This window comes from Lytechinus variegatus, chromosome 10, assembly GCF_018143015.1.
Source record: "Lytechinus variegatus isolate NC3 chromosome 10, Lvar_3.0, whole genome shotgun sequence".
Lineage (NCBI taxonomy): Eukaryota > Metazoa > Echinodermata > Echinoidea > Temnopleuroida > Toxopneustidae > Lytechinus > Lytechinus variegatus.
The window spans coordinates 14525085-14549999 of record NC_054749.1 but is presented as its reverse complement, the minus strand read 5'-3'; the positions used below and the strand labels follow the sequence as shown (position 1 = coordinate 14549999).

At 35.5% G+C, this 24915-nt stretch overlaps 1 protein-coding gene across 1 annotated transcript; it reads left to right on the top strand.

Annotated features, from left to right (window-relative positions):
• Positions 1-527: 527 nt before the first annotated feature.
• LOC121422258 (eukaryotic translation initiation factor 3 subunit L-like) lies at positions 528-24915 on the top strand. The gene is made up of 18 exons (XM_041617171.1): positions 528-685; positions 2885-2927; positions 3339-3501; positions 4421-4500; positions 5946-6007; positions 7254-7323; positions 8371-8447; positions 9279-9359; positions 9957-10047; positions 11526-11683; positions 14446-14616; positions 15978-16111; positions 17363-17536; positions 18486-18543; positions 19610-19648; positions 20573-20665; positions 21361-21441; positions 22013-24915. The coding sequence occupies exons 1-18, from the start codon at positions 650-652 to the stop codon at positions 22049-22051; spliced, it is 1650 nt and encodes a 549-aa protein (XP_041473105.1). The 5' UTR covers positions 528-649; the 3' UTR covers positions 22052-24915.

Here is a 24915-nt window from a genome sequence, read left to right as displayed (position 1 = left end):
CACAAACTAATGAATTTTAATCAATTCTCTGTATTTACGCATTCATTCATATTATGGTAACTTTTCACATTTTTTTTCATTTGGCGTTTTATGAGGTAATTTTGAGCCCACGCACATAGCTATAAACACGACCCTTCCCCCGGCATCCCCCTAAAACAACAAACAAACAAAGAAACAAATACAAACATGTGAAGAATACGACCTTGGATGCGACCAGAATGTACCACGATCGAATGATTTGTTTTCTTTATTTTCATGTTGAAAAGTGCAAACCAGACGTAAAACATGGATTTTGCAATGAAAAAGAAAATTTGGAAAAATATTTGGGATTATATCATTATTTGGAGCACATACCTGCCCCTTTTTTTTCGTGGATGTGTAGTCTGCAGATTCAAAGACCTTTCATTATCGCACAGTGTAGAGTACTAGTTGTATCGACTATGAAGTAGGAAATTTGAGTCTGTATACTTTCAGACTAGTGTCCGATCCGAGCGCGGCGCGCGAGCGCGAGAGCAGTGCAGAGCGCAAGCGCAAACACGAAGATTTGTTCCCAAGTGTTGAGAGCTTAGAATCCGGAGTTTGTGAATGAAAACGTCTGTAAATCCTATCAACGAAGTCCTTTTATTTGAAGTATATTATTATATCAATCATGTATAATCAAGGAAAAGATTACAATGATTCGAAGGTGAGTGTATCGTGAAGATATTCAACCATTTACCGCCATATGTATAGCTTAACTTGTTACTCTGCTTACCCTCTTCTTTATTGTAGTCCCATATGTTATATTTTGTGTGTGGTATTTATTTAATTGAAAAGAAATATAATAAGTTTGACAGTACATGTTTGATGTGATAAGATACAATAATTAAAAGAAAACAGAGATTGAGCTCTCTGAGGTGGGAAGATGATGGCTAGGCTAAATTTTCTTCAGTCTACGTCTTGAGTTCAGAATAGGCCTACTTTTTTTTTCTTATATGATTGATGTTGATCGTGTTGTGTGTGTGCGCGTGCATCGTATTCGTATGTCACTAAAATTGTCAGTACTTTTGCATAAATTTATTTGGTAGTCTTGATACAGACGGGGGTTGAAGATGGCAAGTCACTCACACTAGTGCGAGGTTAGTTATACTAACCTCGCACTACGAACATGATTACACAGTGGATTTTTTAGAAGCTGGTAAACATCGCTTCAATTAACAGAAATACATGAAATAATGTTTGCCGAAACTCCTTTTTGCTACTCTCCAGGAGCATGTTTCATGACGAGATTAGCGATAATTGGGAACATCCAAGGACTATTCATCTGAGATAGGAAGATTGGCCATAAGTTGGTGCTTTCCGTTTCACAACAACAATTTTGTCTTCCAAGTCCGCGTCCACGACATTGTTTGATATCGATAGTATCAGCAAAATAGAACTTTGAGTCTTCACCGTCACCTAAACCTTTCATTACAGAATTTCGACTTTTCATAAAATCATATATTTTAAGAAATGGCGATCAAATAATTTTTTGTCTCACTGCATAGCAGAGTGAGACTATAGGCGCCGCTTTATAACAGGAGGCAACTAAAAGCCTTGATCAATTATAGAGGGGGTAGGGGGTGATCACCCCATACAAATATGGAGGGCAAACATATCTGTATGCCCCCAATAATTTAGAAAACTTGAAAAAATGAACATGCAATGCTAAATTTTAAAAATAGCATGAAAAGAACTCTAAGAAAAATTAAACCTGACATATCATCAAACATAGGTTCAACATTGTAATATTTTCGGTGCGCTCAGCATGCAAAATTACTTATTATAATTTGGTTTGTAGAGCAATCAGCCACCCCTTCCCCACAAAAGACTTTCCACTCCCCACTCCCATCCGAAACATGTAGATTGACTAGCGGGAGTGATAGATTAAGGATAACCTACAAGCATTGAGGGTTGAAAATTGTAATCATTGAAATGATAATCCATTAAAAAAGGATAAAAGTTTTGTAAATATTATAGAAGAGTTCCCCAATCCATGCATATTCTTAACAATGCCATTCTTTTTAATTGCTGCTTGTGCCTTTTTAGACTCTTTTAAATTTTCTTCCTCTCCTTTGTCTTTTTTTACGATATGGCAAAAAGAAACCGAATTAATAATTCATAAGCATAAAGGATAATGATTTTTTGATTAATGATGCATTTGAACTGTATTTTCACAGGAAGATCCAAAATTGTTGTTTAGCCATTGTTGTTAGAGAGCTAGGTAGAAGAAAAAGGGATAAATCTAAAAAAAGGAAAGCTGTATGTCGGTATGTGTTGTTATTGACGTGTGCTTCTGCTATAACAAGTGCAGCCATCGTCTTTCCCAACTTATTACCTGCCTATCCTTAACACAATGTTAAATGTTTGTGTTATCTTTGATCTAGATTTTTGCTAACACCATTTTCAGAATACCCAATTTTATGTTATCTAACACCGTGTATGTAAATGCGCATGGCATATTTTGTGACCATGCGTGGTGTTACCACTTGGGCCACATGATTTCATGCTAACACGATTTTCAGAGTACCAATCGTGTTAGCTAACACTGTTTTTTTGCTTTGAACACGGTTTTCAGAATACCGTCCTTGGTGAATAAATGACTAGTTTGTTGGTCATGTGAGGTAGCTTGTGCCAAAATAAAAAAAATCAAATGAACACAGTTTATTGCAGAGAAACTCACAGGTGATGTCACAAAAGTACATGTAACACTTATAAAAAACATTAAGTGAAATTCATCCAAATTCATTGATGTTCCCTCATTTATCTGATGTTATTAAACTAACTGTTAGTGTAGTCTTTGTTAATGTCGGCTTCTTGATCATTTGCAATTTTTAATTGATTTCTGTTTTCTTTGCATTTTCAGTATGACCAGTATGGATATGATGACAGATATGAAACACATACAGGTGAGTGTTTGTTTTTTAAATCCAATATCGCATTGAATATTTGAAAGCTAAAGAGACAATTAGGCACAAATCTTGCAGTTTGTACTACTTCATCTGTTCATAACCAATTCTCATGATATTTAGTTAACACAATACTAGGCAAGACATATTTTTTCCATGTGTTGGAAACTGGTTGCCATGGTAATGGCATATGGCAGGGGTATTAATCATCTTCAGTGATAGTTCTGAGTTTTTTTTAGCATATAAAGACCATGCTGTGGGAGGAAGCGGCCCACTTACCTCTCCCAATTAACTTCATCAGGAGGAGAGACTAACGATATACATTAATTTGCTAATAAATAATAAACAAAACAAATTATAATAATCACATATCTAGAAATATCCTACTCAGAAATGTCTTCCATCTCTCAGGTGATCCTAGCAAGGACTTTGCGTACCGTGACCGTGATGAATACTCTCGACCGAGGAACGCTAGTTACATCGTCCCCGAGGACATCAAGCGATTCCTCTTAGATTTCCAGGGCAACATCCGAGACAAAAATGTCTACGAGATCAACCATTGCTATGAAACAACGTGAGTTTAAAAATTACAATGGACTCTGCATAAGTCAACCTTTCGAAAGTCAAATGATCTCCCAACTTGAAGCATTATTTCAGACCAGGGCCCCATCTTACAAACAGCCTGTTTCTGCAGAGAATTGTTAAAAACGGTTAATGTTTTCCTGAATCGAAAAACTGTATTGCCCTTAAACCAACCTGTTTCTGCAGCTTTAATTTTGTCTTTCGACTGCATTACTTTTCACGCTTTCCATAGTTTCCCCTTTCCCTTGTTTATTTTAAAAGGGAAGCTCGTGATGTGGAAAAAGTAAAGAAAAATATAATTGTGATTTTCTAGAAGAATGATATTAATGCAAAATTGTCTACCATAAAGAATTGCTATGTAGAAGCCCCAACATTCAAAATATTGCATTGACTGAAGCGACTGGGTTTAGGGGCCTGTTTTTAAAGATTAACAAATATTGTAACTTTGCCGTTATTATGGGCATTACGTGGTCTAGTGGTTCTGACTCTCGTCTTTCAAACAGAGGGTCATGGTCTCGAATCCTAGCCATGGCGCATTTTCCTTCAGTAAGAAATTTATCTACAGTGCGCTGCACTCGACCCAGGTGAAATGAATGCATACCCAGGAGGATTATTTCCTTGCATGTACTGAGCGCCAGTGAATGTAGCTTGAGCTAAAGCCGGGGTAATGATAGCAATCGCTTTGTATCCCTGGGCAAAAAGTGCTATATATATCCAGCTATTATTATTGTAATTGCTATGGCAACAGGGCCGAGCAATCAACCATAATCAAGGTTTCCATAGAAGTAAAACAATAATGGCAAAGTTGCAATATAGAGTGGGACCCATACCTTATTACATCCTTTTAGTATTTGATTTAATTTCTTTGTTGCGTAACTTTATGAACTATAATTCTCTCTCTTTGATCACAGTTTTAACAAGTTGTCAGAAAGCTACTTCAAGAATTCACCATGGCCCTCTGCTGACACCGTAGCAGAAATCGTTCAAAATGGTAAGTGGATCAACAGGAATGAATAGGAATTTAATTAAAAGGATTTTATTCTGGATACATTGGCCCGTATACTGAACCCTGGTTTAATGTAAACTCTGGTCCAAGTCTGGGCTAAATATATGGGAAACTTGAAGTGTCAAATGTTTGTTTACACTGGTTGCTGTTTGTCAGTTTACTGGGACCTTTCCTTTGTTTTAACAGTAAGGGAAACTATTGCATTTCATCATTTATCAAGGTGGTATAGTACCATAATGTGTTGAGTGCAAAACATGATGCTATTTCAAGTATATACAGAGCGTCCCACAAAAAAGGAATTGGGATTCCCACAGCTCTCTCCTTCAAAGGCAAATTCATTATGATATTTCATTTACGTCATCATACAATTAAATTATTCCTCTACGTATTGATACCTACTATGTGACAAACACTTCACGCATTAATGAGCAAGACAAGTTTGAAATCTTAATGTCAAATTGCAGATTGCGCAGAAATATTGACAAGATTGGTTCATGATATGATGACTGCTTACTCGACGATTGACTCATTAGCATTTCCTTTGTATTCTTTGTTAAGTTTCTCTCACTGATCCTTGAAATGAGAGTCGATTTAGAATCTGACTGAGTTTTGGGCGAATCGTTTCTGATAGGCCTCAATTTTTTTGGTTTGTTACCTGCCATGCGTGAATGATTTGTTAAGCCGTTGGTCTCAAATTAAAGGTGAGATTCAACTCTTACCATAAGTATCAAATTCATAATAAAAACAGGTTTAATGATTGTGAAATTTATCTCTGAAAACAGATTTCCTTTTTTTGTGGGATGCTCTGTATATGTTTGAAATAGCATGTTTTGCACTCAACACATTATGGTACTATACCACCTTGATAAATGATGAAATTCAATAGTTTCCCTTACTGTTAAAACAAAGGAAAGGTCCCAGTAAACTGACAAACAGCAACTAATGTAAACAAACGCTTGACACTTCAAGTTTCCCATAAATTTAGCCCAGACTTGGACCAGAGTCACATTTGGCTCCCCATAGTATTGTTAAATCTCAATTAGACAAGATTTCAAATAAAACCCTGTGTTCAGAATACAGGACATTGATTTTTCCGAGGATTTTCTACCCTCTCCCGACTTTTCAATGTACAAATTAAATTTCATTTCATTGATTAAGTCCGTCACACACAGATAATTGTATACACTTATCAATTCTTACTGTACAAAAGGTCAACATAAAACCAGTAAAAATAAACATTATTACATTTGTATCTAATATCAGGTAAGGATTTCATGGTTTGTGAACCACCTTGTTTCTATTAAAGCAAGACATCAAATCTAATTGATATATTTTGTTGTCAGAGAAAAATAATCATTAATCTGTTTTTCATATGTATATTGTAAACTAACTTTCTATGTTTTTTTTCTTATGGTTTCTTATTTTTGCAGATGAAATATTTCTGATCCTTTACAAAGAACTCTATTACAGGCATATCTTGGCTAGGACTCAGGTAAGATAAATTTATTAAAAAAACAGAAGAGGATTTCACACAACAAAAAGTCAGTGATTTTCACCAACTAACCATTATTAGCAAATGGAATCTTTGCATTTGAGTGGATCAGATCAAATTAGTCGGTGGAATTATCTGACGAGATACTTGATATAATACTCCCCAGTTCCTCCAACTCCGATACCAGCAAATCTATAAATATCCAGTTATAACTTTTCAAAAGAGGGGAAATATTCTCCCCCCCTCCCTGAATAGACCAGTTCGTAGTTACTTCATGGGCAATTTTGGTCAAATGACCTTTCATTTCTTTCATCATGATAGGCAGATTTCAAAGCAAGATATTACGTAAGCTTGCCTTACATAGCAGGATGAAGAAATTGAATAGACCAGGTGACTAGAATAGCACACAAATGAACACTTAATGAAGGCATTTGTTGCATTCCTACTTTGAATGCATATCTTAGCATGTTGCACAATGTACTTTGCAAAGTGTGAAATACCAGTCGTTCGTGGAAGCATTGTTGTTTTTTGTGGATATAAATGAAAACGACAATTCAAAAGAATATATGAATAATCAAGACATCAAGGTTGGTGCTTATCTCATTAGATTTTAAAGCACCATGTCACTTTAGTACAAATGACCTTCTTCTGATCATGCGTAGAATCTTTTGATCATGCGCAGAAAGGAACTATGAACTGGCTAATTATAAGTATTTTTTTTCTTTGTTTGTCTTTATCCATTGTCAACCATCAGTCTGATTTAAAAGAAAACATTAAAAGATATATTTTCCCTTTGCGTGATTTTGTTCTTTCTGTGCAATGTTTCTAAATCAACACTTGTGGAAGGTCACATCAAGTGTTGGTTCAAATATAAGTATCCTTTAGGAGGCAGTGGAATGAAATAACTTATGTAACCTGTGTTGCCTCTGATGGAACAATGGATGTGCCACAAAGTCTCTCCTCCGAAGATGACGAATTAGGAGGGGGGGGGGTGAGTTGCACTTCATCTCAGGATTTTCGTTGTGAGGCTTTGTAAAACTACACTGAATGAATGAAAAAAAGATTGCTCAAATTTTATAATGAATGCCTGTAATTTAGGCTACTGACTGTATGTCAGGTAGCATGAATTGCTTAACCATAATTCATTTGATCAGTTGTACAGTACATTATTGATATGGATAGGAATGTAAATGGGCTTGCTGAACTTCCTTGGCTGATGATTGATTGATTTTTTTTGTTGTTTCAGAGTGGTCCGGACCAGCAGCAGAGGTTTGAATCTTACTACAACTACTGTAACCTATTCAACTATATCCTCAGTAAGTTTAATCTTGAATTGAATTTATTGATTTATTTATTATTTCTATATCCGTTTTTTTTCCATAATACAAATGACAAAAACATAAATACAAAATCAATACAAGAGAGCGTTGTTGGTTCAGTCGGTAATACGTCTGCCCGTCGAACCAAAGATCCTGGGTTCGAGTCCACCCCGGGCGGATGACTGAAGCCAGTGCGTTGTGTGTAAACGTCTCTCCCATGTTTCATAGATGCAGGCTATGTTACAATGAAAAATACTCCATCCCTCGGATAGGACGTTCAATGGAGGCCCTGTGTAGAGGAGAGTCACCACCTTGCACATTAAGAACCCACTGCAATATACCGTAAACAAACATCTTTTTGAAAGAATATGAATAGTTGTATGTGTATGTATGCTTAAAAAAAAGAAAAGAAATGAAAAAAGAAGCGAGGCTTGTATGACGCTGATCTCTCGAACAGTACGGAAATATTTAAAGAACGTAAATAGGAGATAATGGAGTGTAAGCAGATATTTAATTTCATGGATGAAAAATAATAAATCTTCGTTGTATATTGTAGGTATTGTTGCATTTAGAGTGTAAGCATTTTATTTAATTGAATATTTCCTTTGGTAATGACGGGATAGATTTTTTTTCCATATACGGAGGTTCTTATGCTGTTGGATCACACGTGCTTGCTTGGAATCTGTGTTCATGTTTGCATGGAATTAAGAAGTGTGTAAACTATAGAAGTTAGATATAGTTTTGGTTATCTCTTTAAAAGAAATACCAGTAAATTTACTTTTGTTTATCTCATTAAAAATAAATTGTTTGGTTAATCTCTTAAAGGGATGACAAACAAAATTTTTTTTTATTAATTTAAAAATGTCTCTTAGGAAAAAGTAAGAATAGTTTTGTTAATCTGTTGAAAGGGAGTTGGTATATTTTTTCAAATCTATTAAAAGTAAATTTATTAAGTTAGAAAAAATACTAAAGAAGTATGTGATACCAATACATTCAAATCAGCAAATTTGCTTTACTTGATCAATGCTTTTGCTTATCTTTCAGATGCAAATGGGGGTCCTGTGGACCTGAAGCTTCCAGACCAGTGGCTGTGGGACATCATTGATGAGTTCATTTATCAGGTGTGAAAGTCACTTTAGATAATGTTTTGTTTTATTATGTGATCTTCTATCTGTTACTATTAGAATGATACTTTTCCTTTTTATTCTGTCATTGTTGTGACAAAAGACATGGAATAGTACTATACAGTGCTTTTAGTGATTAATTTATGATAAATCATCTATTTGATGGGATGCACCATATCCAAAGAAAAAGGAAGGTTGAATAGAAATGACAAATGAATTTGTGTTTCCGCAATAGCCTTCATTATTTCATTTATGCTCTTCCTGATTCAATTTCATAATACACCAGCAACGTTATCAAAGGTACCTATTTATACCGTGTCAGGATAGGTTTATTGCTGGCTAAGATATAAATCTGTAACCTGTGAGTTGAAGTGGAGTAGCAAGATTCATTACCGTACTACCTCCAGAAATGAAAAGTATTGAAAAGAGAGACTGTGGAAGAGAGTAAGAAAGAATTTCCAAATTAAATCTAAATTGTAATTGGAAATATAGAAAATTATGAAAATAAATGGATAAAGAGAGGTTTTATGGTTTATAATATGATGGATGTGATACTTAAAGGGTTGGTCACACTGCCCGAGCATTGTTGGAGCGGTCGTGGAGCGGTAGGGAAAGAGGGTCGAATTTCGCTCAGAAAATTGGGGAAAAAATCAAAAACAAAAATCTAAAAAAACAAAAAACAAAATAAAAAACAGTGAACAGTAGCGAGCGGTGATGATTTTTTTCTCTCCGCTCCACAACCGCTCCAACAACACTCGGGCGGTGTGATCAGGCCTTTAAGCTTACTTACTTTATAATTTGTATTTATTCTGCCATATTTAATAACAGTTCCAGGAATTCAGCAAGTATCGCAGCAAAATGGCCCTGAAGTCGGAAGATGAAATCAGTGTGCTTAAGGGTAATCCCAAGGTATGTTTTAGTATCAGTTCTCTAAGCGAAAGACACGGGTCTTTATTGGTATTGTCTTCCGATTTGAAAAAAGCTACCTTTTCTATTCGAAATAGAATACTCACAAATAATCATATATCTGAATGATATATGTTGAACAACATTATCCTCCTTCCAAATATATTACATTGCCTGTAGTTTGTTTCTAAATTCATTATTTATTAGAGATGTATCTGCCATGCCTTTTATGTGGTGGAATATGTTCTAGTCTTTTTTTTATACATAAAGAATATTTTTCAGTTATTCTTAACTATGTCCTTTAAATTAACAATTTACGATTGGTAAGCTTCTGATGCAATGTACTTTAATACCTATCAAAGGTGATCTTCTTGACAATTCCATCTCGGTTTTAATGACAACCAATGCTGCACATTTTTTCTTGAACCTTTGATTGTTATGTATCATAATAGCTTTATATTTCTCATTTCTGACACCATTGTATGATGTATCCTATACTCTGTTAGAATCAAACACATAGTGAGTTGAATTGAACTGCATTGATTTGAATTGAAATGAAATGGATTTAATTAAATCTGAATGGTAATTTACATCCTTCAGATCTGGAATGTACACAGTGTCCTGAATGTTCTGCATTCCTTGGTGGAGAAGTCTGGTATCAATCAACAGCTTGAAGCATATGGATCTGGAGGTAACATATATATGTTTGAAGGAAGTGGAATAAACTGAAATGAACTGAAAAAACCCCCAAAAGACATTTCATATTTTTGTAGTCTATTAAAGGTCAAGTCCACCTCAGAAAAATGTTGATTTGAATCAATAGAGAAAAATCAGACAAGCACAATGCTGAAAATTTCATCAAAATCGGATGTAAAATAAGAAAGTTATGACATTTCAAAGTTTCGCTTATTTTCAACAAAATAGTTATATGAACGAGCCAGTTACATCCAAATGAGAGAGTCGATGATGTCACTCACTCACTATTTCTTTTGTTTTTTATTGTTTGAATTATACAATATTTCAATTTTTACGAATTTGACAATTAGGACCTCCTTGCCTGAAGCACAAAATGTTAAAATAATGGAATTCCACGTGTTTAGGGAGGAATGAAACTTCATTTTACATGACAACGACGAGAAAATCAAAATATTTCATATAATAAAATACAAAAGAAATAGTGAGTGAGTGATGCCATCAACTCTCTCATTTGGATGTAACTGGCTCGTTCATATAACTATTTTGTTGAAAATAAGCGAAACTTTAAAATGCCATAACTTTCTTATTTTACATCCGATTTTGATGAAATTTTCAGTGTTGTGCTTGTTGAATTTTTCTCTTTTTATTCAAATCAAGTTTTTGTTGGGGTGGACTTGTCCTTTAAATAAATCTCTGGACTTGGTCCAAGTTCTATTGCTTATTGCAACACTCATTTCCTTTTAATATCCAAAATATAATTCTTTATTTCTTGCATCTGACCGAAGTAGGTGAATATTGTCTGCCTGATAGGTTTGAATTCCTTAAACCTTTAACCAGGAAAGGCTTGACTGTTCTTAGGCTGGGGCGGGGGGGGGGGGGATTAACCTGGTAAGTAATGAAGCACTGTGGCATATCACCAAAACTTCTAGGTGTGGGGAGTGAGGTGAAGGGTTGATTCAATCCCTCCCCCCTGTTTTAGACGTTTTAGGCTTAATTGCTTGTGCATAGCAAATTGTAGCCAGGGTAATAATATCCAGCATATAGTGAGGTTGAATGATATCATGATATGCACTGTAAAATAGGTCAATATTATCATTATTATCTAAATATTTATTTTTATTATTTTTTTTTTTTTGGGGGGGTTGTCCTCTGGTGTATACAGGCAATCTGGATTCAAAGGTTTCATTTTCTTTTAAATGACATGATATGCACTATACAAGAATAATCTGCGGTGGCTGGCTTCCTTTTTTTTCCTTAGAAAATATGTCAATATTGTGATTGTTAAAACCAATAAAACAGATTATGGAAAAATGAAATATAATCATTATATCACACTTTCATTGTTGTTGTTGTTTTAACTTATACGGCGTGTATCATTCAGTAGTGAATATTTGCGCCAATGATTGATATGTTTCTTTGATATTCTCTATTGTATACTTTGATTCAATGGTTGTATCATTGTCTTCTCTGCAGTTGATGATCCCGAGTCTGAAGCCTCTGACTTTGGTCGTCATCCTCTGTACAAGATGCTTGGTTACTTCAGCCTGATCGGTCTGCTACGCCTTCATTCCCTCCTGGGTGACTACTTCCAAGCCATCAAGGTCCTAGAACATATCCAGCTTAATGAACAGGTTTGTCAGATCCGGAGCCCCGTGAAATGGAGCTTAGCAATTGATTGCAGAACCGATTTGTATGATTGATTGCATTGAATATTTTATTTATTTTTAATGAAATTACATTTTTTTCAATTACAATTACCAATTACTTTTGTCAGTTACAATTCAATTACTTTCTATAAGTACTAAATCAGATCACTTTATATCTTGTAAGTAGCGCCATCCATTTTGTACACTTCTTTATAGCAATAATCTCTCCTCTTTACTCTATATCATGGGAAAGGATACAGTTTCATGCAAGAGAGCACTATACAGCTAAGGGAAATGAAAATAAGCAATCCAGAGTAAATTGAATGATAAATTAAGTAATAAAGAAATGTAATCAAGTGTAATTAAAAGTAATTAACAGTAATTTAAGTCATTTACAATTTTTCAATTACAATTACAATTACTTTCCCTTTAAAAATTTCAATTACAAATGACAATTACTCTAAAAATGTAATAAATTATGTATTTGATCAATTACTTTGTAATTGAGACAAACTCTGGCAATAACACTGAGACAGAGACACTTGTGCTGAGACAGAGAAAGGACATGTCTGAAGCTACCTGATGGATTGAAATTACGTTTCAGAACGTTTTATCATGTATTAATTGTCAGTCTTTATCATAAGAATGTGCAATAAGTGATGGGGTATCATATATAATTTCGGTGCCCAGATGGAAAAGTTGTACATGTGCAAAATCACACATCTTAGTTAGCATTGCCAATAAGAGGATCTCCATAGCATTTATATTCTTTACAGTGTAATGCTCATAACTTTCTTATTTTTTGTTGAATTTTACCGTACTCAAATTTTCATTGATCTTTTTCTTTGAATTTTCACTTTTTTTTGTTTTATACAAGCTAACTCAGTCCAAGGGTTTCGTTCATGGGATAAAACCATTCAAGATTCTTTCAATCAATTGTTAAAAATAAGAGAATGGCAGATAATGTAAACACTAGTTACGGTATCTTGAAGTATACTTTCTGTATTCTAGTTTCAAGTTCAAGTTTTTGTCTCCCCTGCGAAGCAAAGTGAGACTATAGGCGGCGGCGTCAACATCAAATCTTAACCTGAGGTTAAGTTTTTGAAATGACATCATAACTTAGAAAGTATATGGACCTAGTTAATAAAACTTGGCCATAAGGTTAATCAAGTATTACTGAACATCCTATTAGAGTTTCATGTCACATGACCAAGGTCAAAGGTCATTTAGGGTCAATGAACTTAGACCATGTTGGAGGAATCAACATCGAAATCTTAACCTGAAGTTAAGTTTTTGAAATGTCATCATAACTTAGAAAATATATAGACCTAGTTCATGAAACTTGGACATAAGGTTAATCAAGTATCACTGAACATCCTGCATGAGTTTCACGTCACATGACCAAGGTCAAAGGTCATTTAGGGTCAATGAACTTTGGCCGAATTGGGGATATCTGTTGAATTCCCATCATAACTTTGATTGTTTATGGATCTGATTCATGAAACTTGGACATAATAGTAATCAAGCATCACTGAACATTTTGTGCAAGTTTCAGGTCACATGATCAAGGTCAAAGGTCATTTAGGGTCAATGAACTTTGGCCGAATTGGGGATATCTGTTGAATTCCCATCATAACTTTGAAAGTTTATGGATCTGATTCATGAAACTTGGACATAATAGTAATCAAGCATCACTGAACATTTTGTGCAAGTTTCAGGTCTCATGATTAAGGTCAAAGGTCATTTAGGGTCAATGAACTTTGGCCGAATCGGGGGTATCTGTTGAATTACCATCATAACTTTGAAAGTTTATTGGTCTAGTTCATTAAACTTGGACATTAGAGTAATCAAGTATCACTGAACATCCTGTGCGTGTTTCAGGTCACATGTCCAAGGTCAAAGGTCAATAAACTTTAGCCGAATTGGGTGTATCTGTTGAATTACCATCATAACTTTGAAAGTTTATGGATCTGATTCATGAAACTTGTACATAAGAGTAATCAAGTATCACTGAACATCCTGTTCGAGTTTCAGGTCACATGATCAAGGTCAAAGGTCATGTAAGGTCAATGAACTTTGGCCATGTTGGGGTTTTTTGTTGAATAACCATCATATCTCTGTAAGTTTATTGGTCTAGTTCATAAAAAGAGGACATAAGAGTAACCATGTATCACTGAACATCTTGTGCGAGTTAGAGTAGTATGCAAAGTCAGCACTGCTGCTATATTGAACTGCGTGATGCAGGTGAGACGGCCAGAGGCATTCCACACATCATAATCAAAATAGATGTACATACAACGTAAATTAGTACATGAACATACATCAGTCAGACTATAGCATATACGAATTGGTTTTAGGACCCTTTAAAAGCAAAGCTTGTGAGTAGGGCCCTGGAATACTTATGATTATTAACAAAAAACATAGGATATACTAATCTACAAGATACAAAGGAGAGAAAAAAAAAATGTATAATAAGATTAAGATGCTAAAAATAGAATGAAAAAAACTATTACAAACACACATATATACACAAACACACACACACACAACCACATCCACCCACACATATACATGCTAAACATAGATTCTGAGTAGGTCATCAACTTAAATGCAAATACATTAACTTAAACACATACTGAAGGAAAATAATCAAAATCTGTCAAGAAAATAAGTTTTGGATAATCTTTTGAACATGAAAAGAGTTTTACTATTTTTTATATCAACGGGTAAATTGTATTGAATTGCAGACACTGTACTCCAGAGTAGCGGCGTGTCAGGTCAGTACGTACTACTACGTGGGCTTTGCCTACCTGATGATGAGGCGTTACCAGGACTCCATCAGGAGTTTCACCAACATCCTCCTCTTCATCCAGAGGACCAACAGAATGCTTTCTACCGGTTCCTACCAGGTTGACGTGGTGAGTAAGACATGGAAGATGGGTATCTCGTAGGGTGGGGATTTCTCAATCGGATAGTTTTCATTGATATGAGGTGTCTGTATTTGTTGTGGATAATGAGATTTTGGCATATCTTGTACACCATCACCTTGGCTCGATGGTTGTGACGGAGTTTGAGTGACGTTGATGGTGGTAGTTGGTGTTGTGTTGTGATGGAGTGATGTTGGTGGTGATGGTGGTGATGACAGCTAAAATTGTGATAATGGGAGAAGTGGAGGAGACATTGGAATGTTTGTGGTCGTGATGATTTGCGGTTTATTTCCATTTGGTCTAATACCCAAATGTCCACTGACCAACTCATCTACTGTCATTTGGTCTACCATCAGTCCGCCCACTATCCACATGATCTAATTGCCATTTTGTCCATTCACAGTTTTGTCTTGTAACCAGTTGGTCCAATAGCTATTTATTCTATATACCATTTGGTCTAACTGGACCAAGTGTTAATTGGGCGAAATTAATGAAAAGAAAATGGGTATTAGACCAACTGGTTATGAGACGAAATGGTCGTAGACGGGCTGGTGATTAGACAAAGTGATTATTGGACCAAATGGCTGTTAGATGAAATGTTGATGGACAGAATGACAGACTAAATGAAAGTAGGCTAGGTAATGAGAGGACGAGTTTGCAACAGACGAATCTGCAGTTAACTGTAGACATTTGGGGAAAATGATGTCGAAAGTAAAATAGTCAACCTGAATATACTGACTCCACAAGGAAGACAAGAAAAAAACAACAGTCTTGATGAGCAGGTAGTCTCTATAGTCAGTCCCCTGTAATGCATGCTCCAATGAGGAATATGATTCAAGAGAACCCCAAATGATGGTCTTTATAGACGGTTGGCCTTTGATTCGATCAACATGAACTTGCCATAATGACAAATTTGCATGAACAGTTTAAAGCTATCGAAATAATCCAATTTCATTGGCTTATAGTAAACTTGTTAAGAAATTAAGCATTTGTTATTATAATGTCTTTATGAAACATGGTCTAGTGGTTATAACTCTTGTCTTTCAATCTGAGGGACGTGGGTTTGATTACCAGCCATGGCGTGTTTTCCTTTAGGAAGAAATTTACCCGCATTGTGCTGCACTCAACCCAGGTGAGGTGAATTGGTACCCAGTAGGAAGAAATTCCTCAAATGCCATAGTGCCTGAAGGTAGCATGGCAATAGCTGGGATAATAATAATATTGTTGTAATGCACAGTTGATTATATATATACACAAAGAATTTTCGCAATATAAATGTACAATTATTATTATTAAATGGGACCAAGGAATTCAAGATCTTCTCCATTCGCTTTTCCTGATTGCTATATTAGATCAAGAAGCTGCAGGATAAGATCTACAAGCTCCTAGCCCTGGTCCTAACTCTGCATCCCATGCGGATTGATGAGAGCGTCCACATGCAGCTCAGGGACAAACTAGGAGATAAACTACAAAAAATGCAGAGAGGGTGAGTACGAATTATTGAAATATCTTTTTTTCTCATTGTCTTCTTTATGCTTGTGGAAAAGAGGAGCCCCCCTGAAAAGTGAGAGATAATGAATTCCAATTGACAGTATCTCATTAACAAGATAATCAAGTGGCTTTGTCCTCATATGTCTCGCATGTACTCAAAGTAATTTGCAGTGCATCATGACCCCATGGGCTGAAGTGATCAGTGAAACACAAGTGATGATTGATGAGGAAACTAGGACACTGTTCTCATTACGCTTTTTAAAACTACTTTACAGGAAACTGGTTCAGGAAACCAGTTTCAAATATTGCTTTGCTAGCGTTCCCATTTGATCTCCCTAAAGTGGTTTTCAAAATCACTTCATGTAAAGCGATCTTCTTGCTATGGGAATGCTCTTAGTGGGGTGCCACTTTTCGCACGAGATTTGAAACTGCAGCGTAGGCATTCTACACACAGTGTGTGGAGTAGCGCGCTCAAAATGTATGAATATCGCTTCCCAAAGAACGGTTGTGTCCTCACATACGCTAAAACCAGTCTAACGAGGCAAAGCGATCTTCGAAAACTACATCGCGAGGTGGTTTTATGAACTGGTTTTGAAGATGGCTTCGACCGTTATCATTACACGTAAACTAGTTTCCACTAAACTGTTTTCCAGTAAACTAGTTTTAGGAAGGTAGTTAGAACTGTGTCTACTTTATTATGTGATTGACTTTTGACAAATCTTACACTGCGATTCACAGTATTATGATATAATAGCTTTTATCCAGTGTTTCACTGACTAGTTGACTTGGTAGCACCTTTTATGCCATGCTTCAATGACTGGTTAATTGTGCGGGTTAATACAATATTTTATTGATTTCTACGGAGACCGGGCCATCTTTGAAAAATGCTCGTCTTCTTGTCCCTGTTTCCTCTCCCCAGTTTTATGCAATGTTTCCTTGACCAGTCAATAGTTACTTTTCTGCAATATATCATTGACTGGTTGATAGTTGTTTTTATACAATGTTTCATTGACTTTTCCTTGATTAGGATTGATTTTCCTACAGAGACCTGGCAATCTTTGTAGAATGTTTCGCTTCTGCCTGCCCGCAATTTCTGTCGCGGGTTTTATGCAATGTTTCATTGACTGGTTGATAGTAACTTTTTAATGATATGCATTATTGACAAGGTGATAGTTCTTTTATGCTTCGTTTCGTTGACTGGTTGATAGTTAGTTTTATGCAATATTTGATTGATTTTCCTCCACAGAGACCTGGCCATCTTTGAAGAATGCTTCTCTTCTGCCTGTCCTCGTTTCCTGTCACCCGTCCCACCAAACTATGAGGATCCCAATGCCAACTACAACAAGGAACCTTTCACTCTTCAGGTCAAGGTCTTCATGGAGGAGGTCAACCAACAGCTCCTTATCCAAACCATCAGGAGGTACGTCCCTTGGTAACTTGTAAACAAACTTAGGATTTTTATGATCAAATAATGTTTTTTCCCCCAAGTATAAACTATAAACAGAACAGTGCGCTTAGAAATGCCCATAGTAAACTCCTTGTAAAAGCTATGTTTCATTATTATTGTAATTATTCTTTTTAAATCTCTTTTTGAAAAATTATTAACCTTTGCAAATTCAGCACTGCTGCTTTATTAAATTGAATATGTGAACGAAAGAACAACCCAAGTCCACCTATAACTTCTGAAGGTTTCCATGGCGAAGAAGAATAGTGTAGTAGGTTTCACGGTACACCATGTATCTTTCTTGAGGACGACAAGAACACACTTGTCGAAACGTCGAGATTGGGTGGTCCTTTTCAGGACCAACATTTGCCAAGTCCACCTCTTGGCCATATTGATTGAACATGGGCTATTGTTGTTTATATCTTGGGAGCATTTCATGAAAGGACTTGTCCGACAAGTACTGTTTTATCCGACAGTTACTATGGTAACAGTGCCACTCAGCCAATCATAATCAAGGAAAGTTGTCAGACCTGACAACTTGTCGGACGAAAATATGAACCCTTCTTATAAGTTGTATCCTGAAATTTCATCAAACGTTCCCCAAAATGAATGAAAACTGACCAAAACCTTCATTACCCAATTTCTCCCATGTAGCACTGTTCCTGGTTGTTATATGCTCATAATAATTTACGTGATGGTTGAGCGGAGTATAATTTTGAAAATTGTTTATCATTTATTTTTAGATTTGACTGAAAGTTCTGTAAATATTTGACTGAGTAATGTTTATTTGTATTTGTTGATAGAAAGTGAAGAAATCTATCAGTCTCTCATTCCTCTATTGAATTAATTGTAAATGTATTTGAATTATGTAATGAGATAGATATATATAATTTGATTTGATACTCATTTTTATTTTATCCCACAGTTACCTCAAGTTGTATACAACAATGCCTGTCTCCAAACTGGCCATATTCCTGGACTTGGTAAGATACTGTGTAATTGGTAACATTCACTACTGACTGGTGTTCTAGTCAGCATACACCAATATGATAATACATTTTTGTCCTATATCTTGATATCAATAGTTTAATTCTTAATATCAAGAATCTATTTCTTGATATTAGGTTATCAAATTCTTCATGTCACGTAAATCATATTGCAGTGTTAACAGCTGGTTATTCTAAGTATGAACAGTTGAATTTATCAAGAAATAGGATAAAATATTAAAATGGCTTGCCATAGGTATACTGCCATATGCTGGCCGAAACGTCCAGGTGTGTGTTTCATAAAGCTGATCTTAATTTGACAGCGACTTTAAGAATGACTGGTGAACCTTTCTTTCGCGCTAAATAATCACCAATGAACAATTAATGGTGAATATCATTTACCACAAGAATGGATCACCAGTCGTTCTTAAAGTCACTCTTGATTTACGAACAGCTTTATGAAATGGCCCCCAGGGCCCCATTGCATAAAAGTTACCACTGTAGTAACTTTGCCATCTAATGGTAACTTGCATGGAATCCTTGATTTTGATTGGCTGTTGATCAACATTACCATGGTAGTTACCTTTATTTCATGCAACAGGCCCCAGGTGTTGGTCAGTGAAAAATCAATATTTTATTCTCTCATACTTTAGTAAATATGGGGAGGTCTTTTAAATGTTTTTAGTTGTAGATTTTAGAATAAAATATTTTTATTGTCCTTTTCTGTACAAATATAAAAGTAAAGCGGTCTTTCTTCATAATGATCAATTTATCAGTACCTATTCAAAATATAGTATGCATTTCAAAGCATGACTGCTACAAACTTTTCTTGATTACAGCTTTCTTATTTTTTATTTTTATTTGTTTGTATAAGACTGTAACAGTATATAACAATGTTTAATATCTTTGCCAGTCAGCAAGGGGAGAGATTCTTGAAAGGACTTGTCAATTTATCCAACAAAACATGTTTTATCCAACAATTAACCATAGGAACTGTGCTTTTTAATAATTAAACAACAAGGACAACTTATTATTCTGATATTTTGTATCTATTCTGTTTCAGTCTGAGGAAGCTTTCCGCACGCAACTTCTCTGCTTCAAGGTATGTAGCAATTACACACACACACACACATGCTCTGTATCGTAAAACTCAGCATTTGACTGTGGAGCACATTTTTCATGGTTGAAAGCATTGACCGTATTTTACAATCAACTGCAAAAATAGATTGTACGATCAACTGCTTAGCTTTGAGTTTTTCTCTTAAATCTTGACATTTTGGTGAGGTATTACATGTAGGTAAACACAAATTGACGTGAGTCCCGTCTCCTACATTTGCCTTTTTAGAGGTGGCGTGTTGGTACATTGGTAATTTATGGTGATAATGTTATTTATAAAAAAATCTAAATTCTAATCCATTTGAAAATCAACCAAATAAGATGAATTGTAGGTCTACTGTCATTTTAATATACAGGGGTGGTGTGCAGATTGTATGACATATAGGGAATAAATGGGCAGTGGGGGGTGAATGTTGTGAAAATGAATGAAATGATAAATTGCAATTCTAAATTAATAATTTCAGCTAATCAAGTTCATGCAAGAGTATTTTATCCAAGCGTTATGTCATGAAAAATGAAACTCTCGGCTGGTACAGAATTGCGCATTGTTTTTATCAAGACATGTGATTTTGATCCATGCATTCTATCATATTAGGCTCAGGAGGGTGTGACTAAGAGCCACACTTTAGTTGTGTGCAGTATATGATATAACGCATCACCCCATTGGCCGAATCATGTGCATGGGAGGCGTATCCATCAATCAGATTACGCGTTAGATAACGTGTGCATTGGTGTTTAAGCGTGAATCTAAGCCACACTTTCCTCTTTGTGAAGCACCGCCCTGGTTCATTATCGTTTCATTAAATGATTCTGTGATCTTTAGGTAGTTTGGAAGTAAACAAATCTATAACACTCCCTATTCAACCAACGTGACAGTTACACTCTATCTACAAATCTTTCTTTATTATAGCACAAAATGAAGAACTTGGTTTGGACCAAAGGTGCTAGTGGTTTAGAAGGAGAGTTTCAGTCTGCATCAGAAGTAGACTTCTACATTGATGGGGTGAGTAGTCCATTGTCATTGCGCTTCTCTCTTTCTCTCTGTATGCAAATGCTATGAATAATAGTAATAATAATACTAGGCATTTATATAGCGCCATCTATCTAGAAATATTCTATTCCGAGGCGTGTTATTATTATTATTATCTTGGCTTCAGCTCGAGCTGCCTTTCAGCGCTCATGCATTCAAGGAATTAATCCTGCTGGGTACCCATTTACCTCACCTGGGTTGAGTGCAGCACGATGTCGATCAATTTCTTGCTGAAGAAAATTACGCCATAGCTGGGATTCGAACCCACGCCCCTCTGTTTTCAAAGTCAGAAGACTAATCCACTGGGCCACAACGCTGCACACTGTGCACTGTGTTCCAGAGATATTTTAGCTATCAATATGTTTTGATTATAAATTTGATTGTAAGGAATATTGCAAACAGTAAGAAAATGAGGCTTGTCAGAAAAAATTGCATGGAAACTCACAGGATATGTAACAAAGGATTTGTTTTGTTTTCTAGGAAAGCAGTGCATAGATGTTTTTCCAATGTACTCACTCCTTATGATAAAAATAATTTGCAATTTGCAAGTTCTTCAAAATGTTCCACTCTATGAAAATCCTACAGCATATAATCTCATTAATTTAAACATAATTTCTATAGCTATCAAGACACCAAATCTTCATCTGTCGTATTATTCTTTCTTGCAGGATATGATCCACATTGCTGATACCAAGGTTGCCCGTCGCTATGGTGATTTCTTCATCCGTCAAATACACAAATTCCATGAGGTAATTCATTTATTCATGTATCAAGCTTTCGATTAATCCAGAACCAACATTGATAAACATAATATGTGTTCTTTTAATTCTTCCATTTAGAATAAATGCCAAATTCATTGAACTGTGTAGAGTCATTGACAGACAAGAAGGGTAAATGGTAGTGGTTTTATACCTGATTGCTGAGATAGCATCAATTCTTGTAAGTAAGCAACCAGAGGACCAACGGCTTAAGATCCTCCCCGAGGAACCTGGTAATGAGGATTTACTTGCCTTACCAAAGGGCACTAACATACCAATTGGGACACTGGAATACAAAACTCCCGCTCAATCAAATGAGCTATCGTGCCTCCTAAAGGAAGGGTGGGTGATTGGTCTTAATACCCTCGGCTCCAAGACATTTCCAATTACATGTAGTAACAGTATGCATTTTTTATCTACTGGATGCAAGCCAATCTTTGTCTTTTCATCTTATTATTCAAATCAACTGTTTGTTTGGGATGGACATGCCTTTTAATGAACCTTCCTAGATCACCTCAGAATGTCTAAGCACCAACACATATGTTCTGATAATCTTTTTCAGCTCAACCGAAATCTAAGGAAGACAGCATCTACAAACTAGTACACAAATCAAGGAAGAACAGAATTATGTAATTTGCTTGGAACAGCCTAAACTTTGAGGGAAACATGGCGTCGACAAGAACAATTTATGAAAGAAATGTCTAATCTTCACAACACTTGGAACGTTTGTAGCTCAGGCAGAACTTTTGTGGATGCTTCTGCAGCATCAAGCGCAGGAGCCAAATGGTGACACTTTGGAAGATGTTTCTGGAAGCATGCACCAATCAATTTTCCTTCCCTTACTCCCTTACACTTATTCAAATTCATTATTTTAATTTACCATCTATTATGGATGAAACTTCTTCTTGTAATGTTGTAAACCTGTTTCCTTGAATGCACGAGCGCTGAAAGGCAGCTCGAGCTAAAGCCAGGGTAATAATAATAACAACACGCCACGGAATAGAATATTTCTAGATAGATGGCACTATATAAATGCCTAATATTATTTATTAAACTTGTTGGTTTTCAAAGGATGAGCCAGATTTTTATACTCACTTGCATAAAGAGAAGAAAACAAAAAATTATTGAAACTACCTAATAAAACTCCTTTAAAAATAAACTTATGTAAAACAGAAAGGAAATGAATTTTGACTCTATATCTGCATCCTTGGAAATTATTTGATTCAAATAAAACTAGTCAACTGAAACCCATTATGGTTTCAGGTGATTCTGAATAAATGCCTATAAACATATTTTTAAAAGATTTTTGTTTTCTTCTCCCTTTGCTGATAAATCAATGTTCCAGAAAAAATTCTGACTATCCCCAAATGATTCTTTAGTTATGATGGAAGAGACATCATATTAGCTGGTTTGTGCTTATCAAATGTGTTGTGTAGAAACTTTGGTTTTCTTGTGGGATATGGATCCAGTACACATAATCTAGGGCCCATTGCAGAAAAGTGTTACTATCAAACACTACTTAAATTTTAACCAATTAAAAGTATAGATTTTTGGGACTTGATTTTTGAGTAGCATTGAATTCTAACTCTTTCTACAGTGGGTCCCTTCATAGATTAACATACTTATTCACTGCAAGTGCACACATTCCATGTTTGACTACTGTGATAGTTTAGAAGCAAAGGCCACTGGTTGTGGAAGTCACATTGGGTCATTTCAAGTTCAGTGTTGACCTTTTGATGTTGGTGTTAGGTCAAGTTTTACAGATTATAACGCCAAACAAAATGAAGATGGTCCTGAAAAGTCACTGACTAGTTGTTAAAATGTCAATAATGTGATCTGGATCAGTTTTACAAACTCTGAATAAGTTAAGGAGCTAGGGGAAGCAATCAGAATTTCAACACCAACACTAACACCAAGGCCAACACCGGACTTGAAATCACACAATGCATGACCCTTGTGTTCAGTAGAGTCTGGGTTGCATCTCATGAATTCATTATTGCCAATTTGCTGACTTCTCATTGACACAACTTACAATTATGCGGGATAAAACTTGCAACAGTGATCAATTCTTGAAACAAAATCACAGACTTTATTTCCAGGTGCCCATGGGCCTTGTCACATGTGAATCTTGACTCATTGTAATAATGATTGCGATTGTAATTGTGACTGTGACAAGCGATCATGATTCTAATCATGTTCTAGTTTGGTTTCACATGAGCTAACTATTCATCATTAGCCTTATTTTTCCCTGGAATCATTTGAATTACGATTTTTTTTACCGTGTGAAAGGGCGGCATGTTTTGTTGGTTCTTCATAGTGTCACACCTCAATTACTTCTTGAGTATTTTTTACAACTAGCCAAGGCCTAGGCACCTGTTTCACAAAGCTACTTTTCAATAGGAAGTTGCATGTTCATCAAATATTTTTCATTTGATTGGCTGATGGTAAATGGCTTCCATTATTGATTATGAGTTTTTCTGAAACAGGTTTGGAAGATGTATGAAGTCTGAATATTTTTGACTCGGTTTGTTGCTCAGCTTTGTTGGTACTTCAATAACAAGTACAAAATTCTTTAAATCATTCGTTAGGAAAATATATTCTAAAGGTTGTTGTTTCTAGTGTCCTGTCCATTGATGAAACAGTAGGAGATTGAATAATTGGCGATATACCATTGATAATCATGTATGGTATATGATAATAATGTAGATACTTGCATTTATAATCTGCTCTGAGGAACACTTGGGCCCTGTTACACAAAGTTTTATAGGCCTATCAAGATCATCATTGCATGCACATTTTGCTCAGTAGACTGACTAGGAACCAATCAGAATTGTTCTTTCAAATTAGTGATTTATCACTAACCTTTGTGTCGCAGGGCCCTGATTTTTCAGAATGCTTCCTGATGTGCCAGGGGGTTGTTTCACAAAGATTTAAGTATGAATTTGAGTCGCGTTTAAATGTCTAGTTGCATGTGGTATAAAAGGCATGACTGCATTGGTTAGATCATGCCAAGAGGATGTGCATTAACTGTGCATTGATCAATAAGATTGCGCGTTGCATATCATGTATGTGTCGGCATTTAAGTGCGAACTAAGTCATATTTAAATCTTTGTGAAACACCCCCAGAACTTGTAGAGTGCAACTGTATCTAAGTATGAATGCTAATATTCCATTAACCCACTCATATTATTTACCGGTATTGAAAATGTTAAACTGGTTTGGCTCAAGTTATCACAAAAATACCAATGTACTTATTTACTTCTATTCCATTGACTGTGGTCGAATTTGTACTGAATGATCTATTCAATATTCTCAATCTAATGATAAGGTTATCATGTTATCAAAATGATTCTATCTGTGTGTATGTGATGATTTTTTAAGCAAAGCCCCATACAAATAGTTACATTTTGTATTCCCTAGACTTGAAAAGAACATGTTTTCATGTGAGAAATAAACATATATTAT

Excerpts from the sequence above, each read along its gene's own strand:
- LOC121422258 (XM_041617171.1), top strand. The coding sequence starts at position 650 with ATGTATAATCAAGGAAAAGATTACAATGATTCGAAG. Across the intron at positions 10,048-11,525 it reads TGAAGCATATGGATCTGGAG|TTGATGATCCCGAGTCTGAA; the intron begins GTAACATATATA and ends TCTTCTCTGCAG. Across the intron at positions 21,442-22,012 it reads AAATACACAAATTCCATGAG|CTCAACCGAAATCTAAGGAA; the intron begins GTAATTCATTTA and ends AATCTTTTTCAG.